A 21,866-nucleotide genomic window follows, 5' to 3' on the forward strand; every position below is an offset into this window, starting at 1 on the left:
CCTGCACTCTGCAGGCAGTGAGGAAGTCGCTCCCTGCAGGCCCCGGAAGGTCCCCGCTGCCATATTGGATCTGGGGACCTGCAGGAAAGGAGGTCGCCGGAGCAGCGCAGCACATCGCGCTGCTCCGGGGGTCTCAGGGAAGCATGGAGGGAGCCCCCTCCCTGAATGCTTCTCTCCTATGCCTCCGGTACACTGCGATCATGTTTGATCGCAGTGTGCCGGGGGTTATTGTGTCGGGGGTGGTCCATGACCACCCCTGACACATAGTGCCTGGTGTCAGCTGTGATAATCAGCTGACACCTGGCCGCGATCAGCGGCACTCCCCCCGTGAGCGCCGCTGATCAGGTTAGACGTACTATTCCGTCCTTGGGACTTAGGTCCCAGGTCACATGGATGGAATAGTACATCTAATGTAGGAAAGGGGTTAATTGTCACTTAAACTATAGTAATAGTTAATAGTCCCCATTAACACATCTAAGTTTTGGTTGCAAAAGCTGTCTATCCATTTCTCTTTTTAATGCATAGTATGTGTGGCGTCCTTCTGCGAGTCTGGGCTGCAGTGAGACAGCACCCCGAGCAACCCCGATACCCTTTACCCCTATACAGGGATCTGGATTTAGAGCAGGGCCCAGGATGTAGCTGTCTGAATAAGAGCAGCGGACCAGAGCAGGACGGTTTCCAGAAAGGGGTTAAAAAACGGGACCAAAAGTGTAGTCAGGAATCCAAGTCTAAACCAGGTGGGCAGCAGAGGTACAAAAATGGCAGACAGTAGCAGAGTCAAATCCAGGCCAAGGTCAGAGTCATAAACCAGGAGGGAGGCAGAGGTACAAAATCGTCAGGCAGGAGCAGAGTCAGAAATCCAGGCAAAGGTCAGAATCAAAGATGGCAAATAACAAACTAGCACACTGGGAAAATCAAGACTATATCTGGCGGCCTGCAAGACCAGCCCCAAGGTATTTGAGGGATCAGATCATCCCTCACAAGTTCATGGTCTGATGACATCATTAGGACTGCCCCCAGGAGCAGGCCAGATGGTGATGCACTAACCCCCTTCATGACCGACAGAGGAGCGCAGCCTGCGGCCGCCAGATGCCTATGGAGGAGCCTCCTCCCTGTTAGCAGTACCCACGGGCAGACCACGGCGCCCTCCAGTGGTCGAGGCAGGAACAGCCATCCCCGAGTTTGACCGTGACATGACAGTCCAGCGCCTCCCAGAGGCCGAGACCGGAATAGCAGAGCTTGGGTCTGACGGCGACGTGCCAGTCTGGTGCCTCCTAGTGGCCGAAGCAGGAACAACAGTCCCTGCATCCGATGGCAACGTGACAGTATGCAGACAAACTATAGTCTAAGGCCATCTTCACTTGTCTGACAGACATGTACAAGTTTGGTCTAATTTGAAGTTCAAACTTGAAAATTCAAGATTTTAACTGGTTGCAAATTGAAGGTCCATCAGGGTTTTTCATCAGAGAAAAAATGGATCACACTAGGATGGTGCAAACGTATAAAGATTATATGAATACATTTAAAATTCATTAAGTTTACAGCAGATTAATGGTAGATAATAAACTCTGTAAAAAAAATTTTTTGTATTTTTTATAGAGTACTACAACACTTTAATGCATCTTCAGAAGACTACACAGTGATCTTCACATCAGGATGTACCGCAGCTCTTAAACTAGTAGCAGACAACTTTCCATGGACTCGCAGAAGTTCGATCCTGGGAGGCAGCCACTTTGTCTACTTAACCGATAATCACACCTCAGTGGTTGGAATAAGAGGACTCATGAAAAGATTAGATATATCGTCTGCTCCAGTTACACCAGAAGAATTACTGCAGTCAGAAGGTCGAAGATGTGAACTTCAAAATGACCCAACCTTACATCTTTTTTGCTATCCTGCACTGAGCAATCATTCAGGCACCAAATATCCTCTGTCATGGATAAAAAAAATCCAGACTGGGAAAATGTTGCCCTTTAGGGTCCGAGGCAAATGGATTGTTCTTTTGGATGCAGCCTCCTTTGTCAGTACATCTCCATTAGACTTGACGCTATACCAACCAGATTTCGTGACCATGTCATTTTACAAGATTTTTGGATTCCCAACTGGCTTGGGAGCCTTGATTGTCTCTAATCGCATTGCTAATCATTTGAAGAAAAATTACTTTGGTGGTGGAACTGCAGCAGGTTATCTTGCAAAAGAAGATTTTTATCAGTCTAAAGAATCAATAAGTGACAGGTAAGTCAAAAATTATTGCAATTAAAGCAGGTACATTTTTGATCTAGGGCTTATAAAACAGGCTAAAAAGTGAAAAGCATTTTATATGTTGTGTAGTCTATCAGATTTATTGAGAAATCAAAAAAAGTTTTCAACATTTTGAGTTTTCACTAAAATATAATAATGACTACTTTTATTTAGTCCTCTGATATCCTATAAAACCAAGAATTTTCTTTTACTGCCTATAACTGAAAAATGTTTTTGTATTTTCTGCTGTTTGGCTATGTTTATAATCAAAATTTTGAAAACTAGTACTAGTCTGTTTATTTTGAAAGTTGTAATTTTTTATCCTAAATTCAAAGTATGAAATACAAGCTAAATTGTAATTTATGTTCCAATCTTCTAATAAAGAAGCTAATACTGTATATACTCGTGTATAAGCTGAGACTTTCAGCCCATTTTTTTGGGCTGAAAGTCCCCCTCTTGGCTTATAAGCGAGTCATATACTGGGGGGTGGGGGAGAGGAAGCGGGGGGTCAGAGGCCATACTCACAACTCCTAGCCCATCTCTGCAGCCCCTGCTTCTCCCTCTGCCGTCTGCTTCCTGCGTTCAGCGGTCACGTGGTACTGCTCATTAAGCTCATGAATAAGCGCATATTTATGAGTTTAATGAGTGGTACCACATGACCAGCTGAATGCAGGAAGCAGATGACAGAGGGAGAAGCAGGGGCTGCCACTGCAGAGAAGACCTTGCGCCAGGAGGGGGTGAGTATGACGGGGCAGAGTAATATTCACCTGTCCCGGTTCCATTGCCGTGCACTGCTGTGTCTCCGGGTCCTCCTGCTGTGACGGCAGAGGGCGCGATGACATAGTCAGTGTGCGCCCTCTGCTGTCACTGCAGAGACCCGGGAGAGTGAAACACAGCGGTGGATGGCGATGGAACAGGGACCGGTAAATATCGCCGGTGCGGGGGGCTCAAGACACCAGCACCTGGCCCCCAGTGACGTAGAGGTGAGTATGTCATTTTATTTTTCTATTGCAGCAGCAGCGGCAGCAGCAAATAAGGGGTATTTATGGAGCATCTTATGGGGCAGCATTAACCCTTGTGCAGCAGCATATGGGGGTATTTATGGAGCAGCATTAACCCTTGTGCAGCAGCATATGGGGGTATTTATGGAGCATCTTATGGGGCAGCAGTAACCCTTTTGCAGCAGCATATTATGTGGGGTATTTATGGAGCATCTAATGGAGCAGCATTAACCCTTGTGCAGCAGCATATGGGGGTATTTATGGAGCATCTTATGTGGTGTGAGAATCATGTGGGAATAGTGGATGAGGGCAGGTATATCTCGCCCAGATTCCTTTCCTATGTGGCCTAGTCTGGTCAGTATCGCACCTGCTTACTAATGGATAATGGGAGGTGGATATAAAAGGATGCAAGGTGGTTGTGTGAGTGTCTCAGCCTGGGAACACAGAGAGCCTGTCTGTGTGAGAGACACACGTGAGTGGAAGCAGTGCCCACTGCAACTGTGGTTTGGCTGGACGGGAGAAGCCCGCCAGTTGGTAGTTAGGTTGTCCATTGTTTAGTTAGTGCCGGACAGGCAAGGATTTGTTTTATGTTTTATTTCCTTTTGCATTGCTTTCACCGTTAATAAACCTGACCCAGGGTCAGTTATACACGAATCCCAGCTCTGCGCCTGAGTTTCATGCTGAACGCACGTGACCTTTGACCCCAGCAAAGGCGATCCCGGAGTGTTTTATCACATTGTGGTGGAGAACGCGGGCATCACGTTGCAAGCATGAGCATGGAGGACGTGGTGAAAGCGCTGGTACAGTCCACCGCCGTCCAGCAAGAAGCTAATCGGGTGATGATGGCCCAGCTGAAGGAGTTGGTGGACATGACAGCTACCGATCGTTCGCTTCTCCAGCAGGTGGCGCAGCACCTGGCAAGCCTACAGGAGGTTAACCTGGAAGCCGAGTTGAGAGTGATTAACGTGAGTCGGTACTGGCAGAAGAAGACGACTGAAGATGACGTCGAGGCATACCTGACCACGTTTGAACGGACAGCGGTGCGAGAAAAATGGCCGAAGGCACGATGGGCCGGCCTGATTGCCCCGTTTCTTTCCGGTGAGGCCCAAAAGGCGTATTATGACTTGGAACCTGAAGCTGCGCAGGACTTTGACAAATTGAAATCCGAGATCTTGGCCCGGCTGGGAGTGACGACCGCTGTCCGTGCACAGAGAGTGCATCAATGGACTTAGCAGCCGGATAAACCACCGCGGTCACAGATGTTCGACCTGATCCACGTGACGAAGAAGTGGCTACAACCCGAGGTGTTGACAGCGCCAGAGATAATTCAGAGAGTCGTCATGGACAAGTACCTGAGAGCTCTACCGCCAGCCCTGAGGAAGTGGGTAAGCCATGGAAATCCTACGACGGCAGATCAACTGGTGGATCTGGTTGAACGTTACTCCGTGGCGGAAGGACTCCGAGACGACGCTACCCGACCTCGTTCTTCATCATCTCCACGGGGAACCGGTAAGACTGTTCCAGGGAGTAGGGGAGATGGAAAAATCCCTAAGACAGTGGGGGAGGAAAACGGGACTGCCCGCACTGCGAGGCCGAGAGTAACGAACTATGGTCTAAGCAAGGGGCCCGTTAGGTGTTTCCGCTGCCAAGAGATGGGACATATTGCTGCAAACTGTCCGGTCACTACTGAACCCATGCAGTGCAATGTCACAGACTCTAAAAACCGCATGTCTATGGTGGCACGGGTAGTGAGTGTGAATGCCGGTCAAAAAGATGTGGAAAAACATTTGTGTGATTTAACTGTTGATGGCAAAAATGTGGTGGCATTGTTAGACTCGGGAAGTGTGGTGACTCTGGTGAAGGCCAGTCTGGTGTCAGCCCCGACTGGACCATCAGACAAATTTTCTGTAACGTGTGTGCATGGAGACACCTGTTCGTACCTCACCGCAGTCATATGCATTACTACTTCCTATGGAACATAAAGTGGGACTCGTCCCGGCGTTATTGCATGATGTTATCCTGGGCTGGGATTTTCCCCACTTCTGGCAATTGTGGGAGAATCAGTTGATGCCCTCGGGTAATAGTGTACATGATTCTTCTCCCAAGGAGCGTGTGGGTCCCGAACCCCTGGAAGAGGTCTCCCCAGAAGACTCGGGGGAAGAGTCTGCTGGAAATGACCTACAGTTCCCGTTTTCAGTCATGGCGGGTGATACGGAGGAGACCGGGGAAGAGGAGGAGGCCGACAGCCGTCCACCTCCCCGTTTGCCGGATTTGGAAGTTCAGAAAAATGACTTCCAAAGCGAGCAAATAAAGGATCCTACCCTTTCTCAGGCTAGGAAAAATGTAAAAGTGATAAATGGGGTACCCGTTGAACCTGGCTCTAGGCTGGCATATCCTTACATGGTTCTGGAGAATGATTTACTCTATCAGATAGAGAAAAAGGGGGAAGATACGGTGCAACTATTAGTCGTGCCAAAACCCTACCGGCGGCAGGTGCTGGACCTGGCCCACGGACATGTGATGGGAGGTCACCTGGGAGTCCAGAAAACCACCGAAAGGATATTACACTGTTTTGTTTGGCCAGGCATGCATCACGATATTCGAGTATATTGTGAGTCTTGTCCTGACTGCCAAGCCTCTGCACCTAAGCCCCGGTTCTGTAGCCCTTTGGTATCCCTACCTATTATTGAAGTCCCGTTTGAGAGGATTGGGATGGATTTAGTTGGGCCCCTTCCATGGTCTGCACGTGGACACCAACATATCCTGGTCATCTTGGATGATGCCACTCGTTACCCGGAGGCCATCCCTTTGCGTAACACGTCCACCAAGACGATTGCCAAGGAACTGGTGCATGTGTTTAGTCGGGTCGGTATACCAAAACAGATACTCACCGACCAGGGGACCCCCTTTATGTCCAGGGTAATGAAGGAGCTCTGCCGATTGTTACAAATTGAACCATTACGCACATCCGTGTATCACCCTCAAACAGACGGGTTGGTCGAACGGTTCAATAAAACTCTGAAGCAGATGCTGAGAAAGGTGATAGACAAGGATGGGAAGAACTGGGACTATTTACTTCCGTATTTGCTTTTTGCCATCAGGGAAGTACCCCAGTCTTCCACGGGATTCTCGCCTTTCGAGTTATTGTACGCCCGACGTCCTCGCGGACTGTTAGACGTTGCAAAAGAAACCTGGGAGGGTCAGGTCACTCCGTTTAAAACAGTGATAGATCACGTCACACAAATGCAGGACCGTATTGCGGCTGTTATGCCTATCGTCAAAGAACACATGATACAGGCTCAAGGAGCCCAAAAAAGAATCTATGATAGGGGCGCCAAGATCCGTACGTTTGCACCCGGAGATAGGGTGTTGATCCTGGTCCCCACGGTGGACAGTAAGTTCCTGGCAAAGTGGCAGGGCCCCTTTGAGATCAAGGAAAGAGTTGGTGAAGTAAACTACAAAGTATACCAGGCAGGTAAACGGAAACCTGAACAGATTTATCATGTAAATCTGATAAAGCCCTGGAAGGATCGGTCTGCCTTGTCAGCGGAGCTGGCCCATCCCGTCTGCTCGCATACCGTACCGGAGGTACGGGTTGCAGAGACTCTCGGAGCGGCAAAAGACGGAAGTCAGGCAGTTTCTACTTCACAACCAAAAGTTTTTCTCAGGGGTTGGCTTATACACGGGTCAGCTTATACATGAGTATATACGGTATTTATTTGAAAAGAGAAAATATTAAAGCATTCCTCCAGCATTTTTTTATTTCAGTGATGGAGTGCTGCTACTAACGTAAGATCTCTGGGACTATTTACTTCCGTATTTGCTTTTTGCCATCAGGGAAGTACCCCAGTCTTCCACGGGATTCTCGCCTTTCGAGTTATTGTACGCTCGACGTCCTCGCGGACTGTTAGACGTTGCAAAAGAAACCTGGGAGGGTCAGGTCACTCCGTTTAAAACAGTGATAGATCACGTCACACAAATGCAGGACCGTATTGCGGCTGTTATGCCTATCGTCAAAGAACACATGATACAGGCTCAAGGAGCCCAAAAAAGAATCTATGATAGGGGCGCCAAGATCCATACGTTTGCACCCGGAGATAGGGTGTTGATCCTGGTCACCATGTGGTATATATGTAGTATGTATGTAGCATGTATGTAGTATGTAGCATGTATGTAGTATGTATGTTGCATGTATGTAGCATGTAGTGTGTATGTATGTAGTATGTATGTTGCATGTATGTAGCATGTAGTGTGTATGTTGCATGTATGTAGCATGTAGTATATATGTAGTGTGTATGTTACATGTAGTATATATAGTATATATGTAGTATGCATGTTGCATGCATGTAGTATATATGTTGTATGTATGTTGCATGCATGTAGTATATATGTTGTATGTATGTTGCATGCATGTAGTATATATGTATTATGTATGTAGTATGTATGTAGTATGCATGTAGTATGTAGCATGTATGTAGTATGTATGTTGCATGTAGTATATATGTAGTATGTATGTTACATGTAGTATATATGTAGTATGCATGTTGTTTGTATGTAGCATCTATGTAGCATGTAAATTTTTTTTTTTTTTACATTCAACACATTAGCCGGATGATGGGACTACTACTGTCCCATCATTGGCTAATGTGTCAATCACTGTCATGGTAGCAGGCATCGCCCGATGGGACTTGTAGTCCCATCGGACGATGCCTGCACAGACCCCCGGAGCCTGCACAGACCACCGGCAGGCCGGCACAGCCCCCCGGCAGGCCGGCACAGACCACCGGAGCCTGCACACACCACCGGCAGGCCGGCACAGTCCTCCGGCAGGCCGGCACAGACCACCGGAGCCTGCACAGACCACCGGCAGATCGGCACAGACCCCCGGAGCCTGCACAGACCACCGGCAGGCCGGCACAGCCCCCCGGCAGGCCGGCACAGACCACCGGAGCCTGCACAGACCACCGGCAGGCCGGCACAGCTCCCCGGCAGGCCGGCACAGACCCACGGAGCCTGCACAGACCACCGGCAGGCCGGCACAGCTCCCCGAAAGGCCCGTACAGACCCCAGAGAGGCTGTACAAGGCAAAAATAGGGTTTTTCTTATTCCGATACCGGAAGTCCCATAGACTTGAATGGGACTTCCGGTATTGGAATCGGCGATACCCGATATTTTTTTTAGATCGGCCGATCCATTCCGATCCGATACTTTCAAGTATCGGACGGTATCGCTCAACACTAGTAGTGATATCATAGGGAAATGATTCCTAAAATTCTTGGTTTGCAAAAAATGCCAATCATTTTCTCTACATTATGTTCCAGTTAAAAATGGTTTTGACACATTAGTTTTTTTTTGGTGTGCTAATATTTTTGTGGATAGATCACAAACCCGTTGCATTGAATTTGTCTTTTCACACTTCATTTTCTTGCAGTCCTGCAAATAAAAAACAGAGACATCCAATTTTCATCCTTTTTTGGGATTACCGTAAACTCAATGTAATGGCCTTGTAAAAAAAACAGGACACAGATGCCATTTGTGTGCTGTTTCTGTTTTACTGTTAAATGGGTAGAAGTACCTTAGACTTAAAGAATTTTTAATTCATAAGAGAAAAATGGATGCCACAAGAATTGTAAAAACTGCCATATGGATTAAAAACGGCTTCCACACATTGAAATAAGAACAATCTATTATTTAAGTATGAGAAAAAAAAAACTGTTGTGTGAAACCAGCCTAACACTAAATATTGCAATTCTTCAGAATTACTTATGCCTCTGTATTAGGATGCAGGGGCAGACATACCGCATGTGCAGCCAATGCGGCATCACTGGGCCATAGAGGCTCCGGGGGACCCCTGCAGGGTGTCTTATAATGAGGGAAATCTGGCCTGTTTATCTGGCCCCGAGACTCCGTGGGACTCTGGCCAGATTGCCCTCATGTGCGGCGGGCAGGGCGAGATCCCTGCAGCTCCACTGCCTACAAGAGAAAATAGCAGCGGAGCTGCAGCAATCCATCTTGCTTCCTGCCCCCTGCCTGCATTTCCTGTCTCACACAGAAGTCAGTGGTGCGGCTGGATGACATCATCATTTAGCGCCACGGCTGTTCCAGAGAGAGGAAGCTGCCGGCGATGGTGATGCTGCGGAAGAGAGGGTGGAGAGGTCAGAGGTGCTGTGTGTGAGAGCATGCAGAGAGGTGCTGTGTGTGTATGTCTGTGTGTAGCGATGAGTGGTGGTGTGTGTGTGCGTGCATGTGTAGTGCTGCGGGAGAATGTGCAGAGAGGTGAATGGTGCTGTGTGTGAGAGAGGGCAATGATTGGGTGACGGCTGAGAAGGCAATGATGGGGGAGATAGAGGAGAAGGCAATGATGGGGGTGACAGAGAGGACAATGATAGGGTGGTGGAAAGGGCAATAATGGAGGGTGGGAGAGGAGGAAATTGTCATGGTCACGTGTGACTTGACACACCGCCTCCAACAGGGTGAATTTATATGACATGCATGACCCTGGATACACCGCCTCCAGCAGGGCGAATTTAAATAATAGAACGTGCAGCCAGATACACCGCCTCCAGCAGGCGAATTTAGTAGTACATGCATGTCTGGATACACCGCCTCCAGTAGGGCGAATTTCAGAATAAAGGGGAAAACCAGGAAAACAATTACAATGGTGGCCCTGCGATAGGGAATGGGGACGTGGAGACCTCCTGCACTCCCGAGTCAGTGTCTCTACACTCCTAACGATCCCTAGGCCGGTTCCGCACCGGGCGCTGATCAGGATACCTGAAATCCCTAGCTCGCCCTGAACCAATCCCTTACTAGTGAAGTGGACGGTGCAGAAACTATTCCCACCACTGCACTAAAACACACATTGAGGAAAGTGACAAACAGGGAAACACCACTTAGCTTTGCTCTGTTGCTAATGCTCCAAGCAACAGAGTCCGACACCTGAGTCCATCTTTTCCTCCAACCGGATCCAACACTTGAGTGCAGCTTTCCAGCAACAGAGTCCAGCGTCTGAGTGCAGCTCTCTTCCAGCAACAGAGTCCAGCATCTGAGTGCAGCTTTCACCATAGCTGCCACTCCACTAAGCTTTGCAAGAACTCCTCGCTGACACCATAGCTGCCACTCCACCATGCTTTACAAGAACTCCTCGCTGACACCATAGCTGCCACTCCTCCAAGCTTTGCCAGAACTCCTCGTTGACACCATAGCTGCCACTCCAGGATTCTGATTGAGCTGCCAGGAACTCTCTATAGCTCCTTCCTTCACCAAGGATGGTTGGAAAGCACCAATATCACCAACAGTGAGTGAGAACACCTGACACACCTTTATAGTTAGGAGCCAGAGTCTCACATCTGTTAGAGATTCCCGTGCAATAATGCTCACCACCACCGGGGGCAAACTAGAACAAAAGACACCACTGTGTAATAACCCTAGTGGCCACCGGGGGCAAAACCAACTCTAAGCAACCAGCTCAAAGGAAAAAAAAGGTTACTTATTCAAAACCTGTCATATTCAACCTGGATCATGACAGAAATGATGGAGGTGGTGGAATGGGCAATTATGGTGGGGGAGAAGGCAATTATGGAGGTGGTGGATAGGACAATGATGGTGGTGGTTCGAATGGGCAATAATGGGGTGGTGAGAAGGAGGAAAAGATGGAGGTGGTGGAATGGGCAATGATGAGGTGGTGGTGGAAAGGGCAATGATGGGGATGGTGGGGGAGGAGGAAATGATGTAGGTGGTGGAATGGGCAATGATGGGGGTGGTGGGGGTGTTGAGGGAGAAGGCAATGATGGTGGCAGTAGAAAGGACAATGATGGGGTGGTGGGCAAGAAGGCAATGATGGAGGGGGTGGGGGAGAGGGCAATGATGGGGGTGGTGGGGAGAAAACAATGATGCTGTGGTGGAAAGGGCAATGATGGGGGTGGCGGGGGAGAAAGCAATGATGAGATGATGGAAAGGGCATGACAGGGGTGGTGGGGGAGAAAGCAATGATGGAGGTGGTGGAAAGGACAATGATGGGGTGGTGGGTGAGAAAGCAATGATGGAGGTAGTGGAATGGCAATGATGTAGTGGTGGGGAAAAGGCAATGATGGGGTGGTGGAAAGGACAAAGATGGTAGTGGTGGAAAGGGCAATAATGGGGGTGGTGGGGGAGGAGAAAATGATGGAGGTGGTGGAATGGGCAATGATGGGGTGGTGGAATGGGCAATGATGGGGTGGTGGGCAAAAGGCAATGATGGTGGTGGTGGAAAGGACAAAGATGGTCATGGTGGAAAGGGCCATAATGGGGGTGGTGGGAGAGGAGGAAATGATGGAGGTGGGGGAATGGGCAATGATGGGGGTGGTGGGGGTGTTGAGGGAGAAGGCAATGATGGTGGCAGTAGAAAGGACAATGATGGGGTGGTGGGGAAGAAGGCAATGATGGAGGGGGTGGGGGAGAGGGCAATGTCCACCCCTGTTAGGATATCATGGTCACCTGTATCAAATGCTGCAGATAGATTTAAAAGTTTTACTATCGTGCCGTCACCTCTGTCTCTTGCCTTCAGCAGATCATTATGTACTTGTGAAGGTGCTGATTCAGTGCTATGTTTTTTCCAGAAGCAAAACATGAAAGATGCAGTCACCTGACAGTCTTATCTGTTTGGAAAGCTATGGCCATTTGTATGACTTTACCAAGATGGCCAGATTAGAAACAGGTCTATAGCTACTCAAAGCATCTAGGTCCAAGGAGAGTTTCTTTAAGAGAGGCTTGATAAATGCTTCTTTCAATAGAAGAGATGATCACACAATGCAAAGAACAATGAACTGTATTCTTGATTGCCAGAACACCAGGTCAGGACACTCCAGCAGGAATGACATTGGGCCTGGGTGCAGGTCTCATGTTGTTCTGGATGATTGTTGTGATCTCGGTATCATCCAGCAGATCAAATTGTGACCATCAATTTTAGGTTTTAATGTTGCCTTTGATGTTATTTTTAATGTTCTTTGGATACCTGACCAGATAGGTATAAACTTTCTTAAGTAAAATAATGGGCAATTATTTCACAGAGTTGTTGTTATGGTGGAAGAGTAAGAGAAGTCTTAGGCAATCAGGGATGCAGAAATTATTTACTGCAGGGAACAGTTGTGCTGGACTTTTGGATTAATTTGATATCGTTTCTGACAGAAGGATAGATTTTTTTCTTGGTGGTTAGTTCAAGCGCTGGAGGTCCAATGAGTTTTTGAACTCTGGGCACTGATGTTAATGCCATTAGGGTTCAAGCTTATGCCCCCCTTTTGTAAGCTCCTTAATGAAGTGGTCAAACCAAGCTGCATGGTAGTTTGGGGTGAGGTTTTGCGTGTGCAAAAGGAGCAATGACATCAAAAGCAGAGGACACAGATGTGTTGTATGGTCCATCTGTCCCTTGAAACTGAAATTGTTATTAATATCTTGAGAAGATAATTCTTTAAGAACCCTGTGTTTTATGGGCTCTTTGTTTTGGTACTTAAAGGGGATATCTGGCCTTATACTACAAGTCTGCAGTCACTCTATGCACTGCCAGGAGCGGGTGGTCATGTAACCTCAAGTGTGCTATTTGCATACTTACAGCCACATTGTGACTAGACTATCTCCTCTGGACTCGCTCAACACATTTGCATTGAGCAAGGCTGCGCCAATCTAGTTGGCACATGACCGCATGTATGGAAATCACAGTTGTAGTCACGTGCACCCCTCTCTTAAACAGTACCGGATATTTCTCAGAGCGCACTACACGTGATGTGAGGATTTACAAGTCTGCATTCACAAAGAGCGACTGCAGACTTGTAGCTCAAGGCCAGACAACCTCTTTAAAAGCTGAAGAATTGAATGAGAAATTGTTAGTGTGATGGTCAGACCATTTTACTGGGTTTATGGGTACATTTGAGATCTCCAGCCCTGTGTGATATATCAAATACAGAGTGCGACTCTTTATGTGAGTGACAATGTGGACTGATGGAGAGAGGCCTAGTTTGTCCAAGTCAGTAGCTCTTTCCCAAACTGTGAGAGGCAGTCATCTGTCATCTACAGCTGCTAACAAGTTTGATAACAGACACATTTGAGTTCTATTGTTTTAGGTTAGTTACATGTGTGACACTGGTTACACCATCTTTTATTTAAAACAAGGTATGGAGGCAGAATCTCTTGCAGAACTGGGTGCGGTCCATAAATCTGAACAGCTCATTATCATGTAAGAAAAACATGGATTAAAGTGGAATGAGGCTAGTTTCACACTTGCTTTTTTTTGCAGCGCGTTTTTCCCGCAAAAAAACGCATTGAAAAAACGCATACATAAGCATACAACTGCTGCGATTTTTTCAAGCATTTTTATGAGCATGCATGAAAAAAACGCAGCGTTTTTATGCGTTTGTATGCGTTTTTAGCACGTTTTTACCGCGTTTGCGTTTTTTTCCAACATTTTTAGGTGGCCCCTCACACTACCCAAACCATGACTTTACTAACCCTAACCCTGACCCTAACCCTAACCCTAACCCTGACCCTAACCCTAACCCTAACCCTGACCCTAACCCTTAACCAAATCATACTTAACCCTAACCCAAACCCTAAACCCTAACTAACCCTAACCCTAACCCTAACCCTGACCCTAACCCTAACCCTAACCCTGACCCTAACCCTAACCCTAACCCTAACCCTGACCCTAACCCTAACCCTAACCCTGACCCTAACCCTTAACAAAACCATACTTAACCCTAACCCTGACCCTAACCCTAACCCTGACCCTAACCCTAACCCTAACCCTGACCCTAACCCTTAACAAAACCATACTTAACCCTAATCCTGACCCTAACCCTGACCCTAATCCTTAACAAAACCATACTTAACCCTAATCCTGACCCTAACCCTAACCCTAACCCTAACCCTGACCCTAACCCTAACCCTGACCCTAACCCTTAACAAAACCATACTTAACCCTAATCCTGACCCTAACCATGACCCTAATCCTTAACAAAACCATACTTAACCCTAACCCTGACCCAAACCCCAACCCTAACCCTGACCCTGACCATAACCCTAACCCTAAACCCCCTTAACTAACCCTAACTCTAACCCAAACCCCTAAATTCCATGGTTTAAAAAAAAAACGCATATGCAAAAAAACGCATACATGAGCATGCCAGTGCGCACATATGCGCATCCATAGGCTATAATGGCCATTTTTAGCGCAAAATGTGCGCATATGTGCGCATGCGCTTTTTTGCAGGGCCAAAAAATGCAACATGCTGCGTCTGGAAAATCCTAACGCACACCCCAAAAAAACGCAGCGCATGAAAATCGCATACATGCGCTGACCAGTGCGCAGGTATGCGCACCCATGTTAAATATAGGGGAAAAAACGCATGCGCAGGTGTGCGTTTTTTTCCAGCGCTAAAAAACGCAAATGTGAAACCAGCCTAAGACATCGGATCGCAGATCTCTAGGTATCATTTTTTTCAGATTCTTATGACCTACCAGTACATGCCCATATAGACGGCTTAGGAGGGATGATCCTACTGACAGATTTCATTTAAGGTATAAATTGGTTGATCTCTATTAACTAAAGGACTATACCAAATTATATAAGTGTGTGGCATGCATTTTCCAGCAATGCTAGTAACATATACTGTACATAAAACTGTGTTCTACATTTTCCCTTGTCTGTTTTGTTTAAAAGAAGAATCCGCTTTATCAGCTCCAGTATGTAATAGACAGCTCTAGTACTTCAAAGAGAAGCTTAGCAGTAGATCTGTTTCAATACTTGACATAGAAAAGACACTCAAGTCTCTGTAGAGTATAATCTTATCACTTATCTTTCTTATAGTGTTTGTTGTAACCACTCAATAAAAACATCTTTAAAATATTTATAAATAGCCTTCTGTGTCCTCTTACTGTGATAGCCTTTCATATTTACTAACCATATTCATTATTTTTTCTGCTTTGCCAACACTCATATTTAAGGGAATAGCATAACTGGAAAATGCATAATCATAATCACATACTGAGCACTATATCAGAGTTCCCATTTGGAAACCCCCAAAATCTCCCGACTCCTTCTGAAACCATTGGAGCCCTGGAGTGAGCCCATCAATAGCATGAAACCTTCGTCCTCTATATTTTCAGGACGAAGGCTAGAGATTCCATTGGCTCCGTCAGGGCGTTTGGGCTTCTCTCCGAGTACAGTTTTCTGGGATTTTGCAGAAATTCCAACAGGGTTCAGTGAATTGCATTTTAAAAGTGTGAACCTAATGTGATAAGAAATAGTAGACCCTAAAGGCAAGTTTTACTATAGTCACCTTGAGCTGCAGGTAATTTAAAGGGAACCTGTGGCACAAAAAACGCTATTTACCTGCAGATATAGGGTTAATCTGCAGGTCGATGGCATTCTGATCCTGCCTGGTGCTGGCAGTCAGATCCCTGCTGATTAACTTTTTTCCTCCCTGTAGCGTTCAGTCACTGCTCTGTGTATAGAGAGCAGCAGCTGTACTCGCACCCCTGACCCTGCTGTCAGTTAGTGTTAGGGCTCAGTTACAACTGCCGCTAAGTATGCGGTGACTGATCCTGCACTGGCAACACCCCCGTCATAGAAACCCGAACGTTACCAGGAGGAATTTCTTTCCGGTAGAAGAAGGCTAGTTGCGGGTGCCAGGCAGGTGCAGAATGCTATTAAACGCAGATTAACCCCATATCTGCAGATTAATAGCATTTTTTCACATGACAGGTTCACTTTAAGGACAGAAAATCATAATCATTTTGGTCACATATTTGTCATGTATACTGTTAATGTTTAGAAGTAGAGTTGAGCGAAACGGGTCAAAAAAATTCAAAAGTCGCCGACTTTCACCAAAGTCGGGTTTCATGAAACGAAACCCGACCTTAGCGTGAGGTCGGCCACGAGGTCGGCGACTTTAGCGCCAAAGTCGCGTTTCAAAAGATGCTTTAGCTCCCTTTTTCAGCCAATCAGGAAGAACAGACACTGTGGGCAACGTGATAACATTGGCAGCGGTCACCACCATCTTGGAGAAGGGCATCCAAGTGATTGGCTTGCTATGTGGGGCGTCACAGGGGGTATAAAAGGGCATGCACGCCGACCGCCATGTTACTCATGCTGATCTCAGAATAGGGAGAGCTGCTGCTGCTGCTGATTCTGTAGGGAGAGCGTTAGGAAGGCAAAAAGAAAAAAAAACTGCTTCTGCTGATAGCGCTTTTCACTGTAGTTACTGGGCAGTGAGAGGTGAAGATTTATGCTTTTGTGCAGCAGCGCTGGTGGTGATTAGCCTGCCTTTTAAGGCTAGCTGCATTGCTGTGTGCACACTGGTGTTCAAACTGCTTTTTTTAAAAGCAATCCAAATTTTATTGTTTTGTCCTGGTGAGGTACTGAGCGTTCATTTTTTCACACACCGTACAGCGGTGTACGCTGCTCACACAGTACTGTGTAACGGCTGTTATCACGGCCAAATTGAAGCTATCTAAGTGTGTGACTCTATAAGAAAAAGCCGAGGAGTTTGTCCGTTCTTACAGACCTACACCTTATAGTTTTGTCCGTTTTTCAAACAGTTTAGTATATGTGCTGTTTGATTACATTCAAAACTAGAGAGAGACAGCGTGTGTCAGTCCGTATACAAAAACACGGAGCTTGACAATTTTACATACACCGTACAGCGGTGTACGTGTACGCTCCTCTTACAGTACCGTGTAACGGCTGTTATCACGGCCAAATTGTAGCTATCTAAGTGTGTGACTCTGTAAGGAAAAGCTGAGGAGTTTGTCCGTTCTTACAGACATACACTCTAGGGAGATTCCAATTCTGCCCAATTCTATATACACCTTGTAGTTTGTCATACACTAGGCAATTTCTGCCTGTCACATTGTGGTGTGATATAAACAGGGCCTGACAGAATCCAACTGTGTCCTGAAGTCTAGAGAGATTCCAATTCTCCACAGTCCTCTATACACCTTTCTTACACCATCCAGAATCTGCCTGTCACATTGCGGTGTAATATAAACAGGGCCTGACAGAATCCAACTGTGTCCTGAAGTCTAGAGAGATTCCAATTCTCCACAGTCCTCTATACACCTTTCTTACACCTTCCAGAATCTGACTGTCACATTGTGGTGTAACATAAACAGGGCCTGACAGAATCCAACTGTGTCCTGAAGTCTAGAGAGATTCCAATTCTCACCAGTCCTCTATACACCTTTCTTACACCATCCAGAATCTGCCTGTCACATTGCGGTGTAATATAAACAGGGCCTGACAGAATCCAACTGTGTCCTGAAGTCTAGAGAGATTCCAATTCTCCACAGTCCTCTATACACCTTTCTTACACCATCCAGAATCTGCCTGTCACATTGCGGTGTAATATAAACAGGGCCTGACAGAATCCAACTGTGTCCTGAGGTCTAGAGAGATTCAAATTCTCCACAGTCCTCTATACACCTTTCTTACACCATCCAGGATCTGCCTGTCACATTGCAGTGTAATATAAACAGGGCCTGACAGAATCCAACTGTGTCCTGAAGTCTAGAGAGATTCCAATTCTCCACAGTCCTCTATACACCTTTCTTACAGATCCAGAATCTGCCTGTCACATTACAGTGTAATATAAACAGGGCCTGACAGAATCCAACTGTGTCCTGAAGCCTAGAGAGATTCCTATTCTCCACAGTCTTCTATACACCTTCCTTACACCATCCAGAATCTGCCTGTCCCAGTGCGGTGTAATATAAACAGGGCCTGACAGAATCCAACGTGTCCTGAAGTCTAGAGAGATTCCAATTCTCCACAGTCCTCTATACACCTTTCTTACACCATCCAGAATCTGCCTGTCACATTGCGGTGTAATATAAACAGGGCCTAACAGAATCCAACTGTGTCCTGAAGTCTAGAGAGATTCCAATTCTCCACAGTCCTCTATACACCTTTCTTACACCATCCAGAATCTGCCTGTCACATTGCGGTGTAATATAAACAGGGCCTGACAAAATCCAACTGTGTCCTGAAGCCTAGAGAGATTCCAATTCTCCACAGTCTTCTATACACCTTTCTTACACCATCCAGAATCTGCCTGTCACAGTGTGGTGTAATATAAACAGGGCCTGACAGAATCCAACTGTGTCCTGAAGTCTAGAGAGATTCCAATTCTCCACCGTCCTCTATACACCTTTCTTATACCATCCAGAATCTGCCTGTCACATTGCGGTGTAATATAAACAGGGCCTGACAGAATCCAACTGTGTCCTGAAGTCTAGAGAGATTCCAATTCTCCACAGTCCTCTATACACCTTTCTTACACCATCCAGAATTTGCCTGTCACATTGTGGTGTAATATAAACAGGGCCTGACAGAATCCAACTGTGTCCTGAAGTCTAGAGAGATTCCATTTCTCCACAGTCCTCTATACACCTTTCTTACACCATCCAGAATCTGCCTGTCACATTGCGGTGTAATATAAACCGGGCCTGACAGAATCCAACTGTGTTCTGAAGTCTAGAGAGATTCCAATTTTCCACTGTCCTCTATACACCTTTCTTACACCTTCCAGAATCTGCCTGTCACATTGCGGTGTAATATAAACAGGGCCTGACAGAATCCAACTGTGTCCTGATGTCTACAGAGATTCCAATTCTCCCCAGTCCTCTATACACCTTCCAGAATCTGACTGTCACATTGCGGTGTAATATAAACAGGGCCTGACAGAATTCAACTGTGTCCTGAAGTCTAGAGAGATTCCAATTCTCCGCCGTCCTATATACACCTTTCTTACACCATCCAGAATCTGCCTGTCACATTGCGGTGTAATATAAACAGGGCCTGACAGAATCCAACTGTGTCCTGAAGTCTAGAGAGATTCAAATTCTCCCCACTACTATATAGACCTTGTACCTTGTTTTACAGCACCATATAGTTGGTGTTTTTTTGGGTACATTTTCCCCAAAAATGAGGAAGTGTGGTGGAAGAGTCCGTGGAAGTGGGCGGGGGTTGGCCGCTGGTAATGATGGTGTTGGTGGTGGATCTGCTGATAGTGGCAAAAACAAAATAGCACCTAATGCAGGAGGTGTTGAGCCTGCTTCATCATCTGGCTCCACAAGGCCTCGAAGGCTCCCTTTTCTAGGAGTAGGTAAACCGCTTTTAAAGCTGGAGCTTCAAGAATAAGTTTTGGCTTACATTGCTGACTCAGCCTCCAGCTCTATCGCCTCCTCTTCTGAAGTTTTAAAAAATAAAAGCACTGAGTCGTCATTGGAGGCTCATGGTCATGAACCACACCTTTCCTTGTGTCCTTCACCCCAACCAAAATTGAAGGATGCGGCAGGCCACACTACAGATTACTCCATGGAGCTGTTTTCACATACCATGCCTGGGTTATCAAGTCAAATCGTGAATTACCCAGGCCAAGATGAATCTGCCATGGAGTGCACTGATGCACAGCCACTGTTAGATGATTCTGCTGGTACATTCACTCAGAGCACTACATTGTCCTCGCAGTATACTGAGGCAGAATCTGACCCTGATGAAACTCAGGTGCCCCTTCCTGCATACTATACTACCATACACGGTGACACAGAGGAAGGTGCACATGACATTGAAGAGGAGGTGATGGATGACCCAGTTGTTGACCCAGATTGGCATCCATTGGGGGAAGAGGGTGCCACTGCCAATAGCTCAGAAGAGGAGGAGGAGCATCCGCAGCGGGCATCAACATCACAACAGCTGTTATCTGGCAGGCCCAGAGCAGACCAAAAACAGGTTACAAAAACCAAAAGAGTTGCAGGACAGCTTGGCCAGACGGTCAAAATAGCACAGCGTGCAAGGCCTCAAAATGTCTTCCATAGTAGGAAGAGTGCAGTGTGGCACTTTTTTTAACAAAATCCTAATGATCAGGCAAAGGTTATCTGTAAGAAGTGCGCAAAGACCTTTAGCTGAGGGAAAAATCTGAGAAATTTGAATACCAGTTGCATGCTAAGACATTTAACCACCATGCACTTGCAAGCTTGGACGGACTACCAAAACTCACGTACCACATGTGCAACTTCTCCCAAAGAAGGTAGTCAGCAACACTATGTTGTTTCCCCCACTGTAAGCCCACCGGTTAGCACACCACCAGCAGCAAATGTTAGGTTGTCGTCACAAGGGCAAATCAGTCAGGGAATCACACTGTTATTGCAACGAAAGACTGAATCTAGGCCATCAGAAAGAACACCAACTCCATCACCATCATCAACCCTCTCTCAGTCTGCCATGTCCACCACTAGTTCGACCATATGCAGCTCTCAAGTCCAGCTCACCCTACCAGAGACTATGAGTAGGACAAGAAAGTACTCATCCTCTCATCCGCATACACTGGGTTTGAACACCCACATTGCCAAACTAATCTCGTTGGAGATGATGCCCTATCGGTTGGTTGAAAGCGCAGCTTTCCGCAAACTCATGACCTACGCAGTACCATGCTATGACCTACCCAGTTGCCACTTCTTTTCTCGCAAAGCCATTCCAGCCCTCCACCTTCATGTGAAAGACCGCATTGTACATGCACTCAAGCAATCAGTGAGTGGAAAGGTGCACCTCACAACTGATGCATGGTCCAGTAGACAAGGCCAGGGCCGTTACGTGTCCATCACTGCGCACTGGGTTAATGTGGTGGATGCAGGGTCCTCAGGGGACAGCGGTGGTGGGACAGTGCTGCCTAGCCCACGGTATAGGAAACAGTTGGCTGTAGGCATTTGACCCTCCTCCTCCTCCAGAAGCGAAAGCTCGTCCACAGAACGCAGTCGCACGAGCACTCCATCCGCAGCTGCCAGTGTTGCACACGAGGTGTTCCCCTATCGATCAGCTAGTGGAAAGCGTCAGCAGGCTGTGTTGAAGATGATGTGTTTGGGCGACAGACACATCGCGGAGGTGCTGGCCAACTACGTTCAGCAACAAACTGAGTCATGGCTGGGCCGTCTACATCTTGAGACAGGCAAGGTAGTTAGTGATAGCAGCCGGAATTTTGTGGCAGCCATAGACCTTTCAAAACTCAGACACATACCTTGCTTGGCTCACACCTTGAACCTGGTGGTGCAGTGCTTCCTCAATAATTATCCGGAGTTAACAGGCCTGCTCCAGAAGGTCCAAAGACTGTGCTCGCACATCCGCCGGTCGCCGGTACACTCCAGTCGTATGCAGAAGCTGCAGCGATTGCTACACCTTCCCAAGCACTGCCTAATTATCGACGTTGCAACAAGGTGGAACTCCAGCCTGCACATGGTGGAGCGGCTGTGCGAACAGAGGCAGGCCGTAATGCATTTGTGGGAGGATACACGGGCAGGCACTTTAAGGGCAGACATGGAGTTGACAGGTGTGCAGTGGTCGAAGCTGAAAGACCTTTGTAAAGTCCTTCAGTGTTTTGAAGAATGCACACGGCTGGTAAGCGCAGACGATGCCATCATAAGCATGAGCATCCCACTTATGCGTCTGCTCATGCAAACTTTGACGCACATTAAGGAGCAGGCGTCTGCAGCAGAGGATGATGAGGAAGAGGAGGAGGGAAGCCTTGATGACAGTCAGCCATTGTCTGCTCCGGGAACTCTCCTGGACGAGGTGGAGGAAGAAGAGGAAGAGGAGGAGGAGGA

General features: G+C 47.1%; 1 protein-coding gene across 1 annotated transcript in view; it reads left to right on the forward strand.

The window, feature by feature from the left end:
* The window catches only part of MOCOS (molybdenum cofactor sulfurase), a 420,261-nt gene that overhangs the window by 136,202 nt on the left and 262,193 nt on the right, over positions 1–21,866 (forward strand). The window contains exon 4 of the mRNA XM_073587739.1: positions 1,600–2,235. Within this exon, the coding sequence (XP_073443840.1) occupies positions 1,600–2,235 (636 nt within the window). The remainder of the gene's footprint in view (positions 1–1,599; positions 2,236–21,866) is intronic.

The sequence above is a fragment of the Dendrobates tinctorius genome, unplaced genomic scaffold (genome assembly GCF_039654945.1).
Source record: "Dendrobates tinctorius isolate UK_male_01 unplaced genomic scaffold, ASM3965494v1 ptg000102l, whole genome shotgun sequence".
NCBI lineage: Eukaryota > Metazoa > Chordata > Amphibia > Anura > Dendrobatidae > Dendrobates > Dendrobates tinctorius.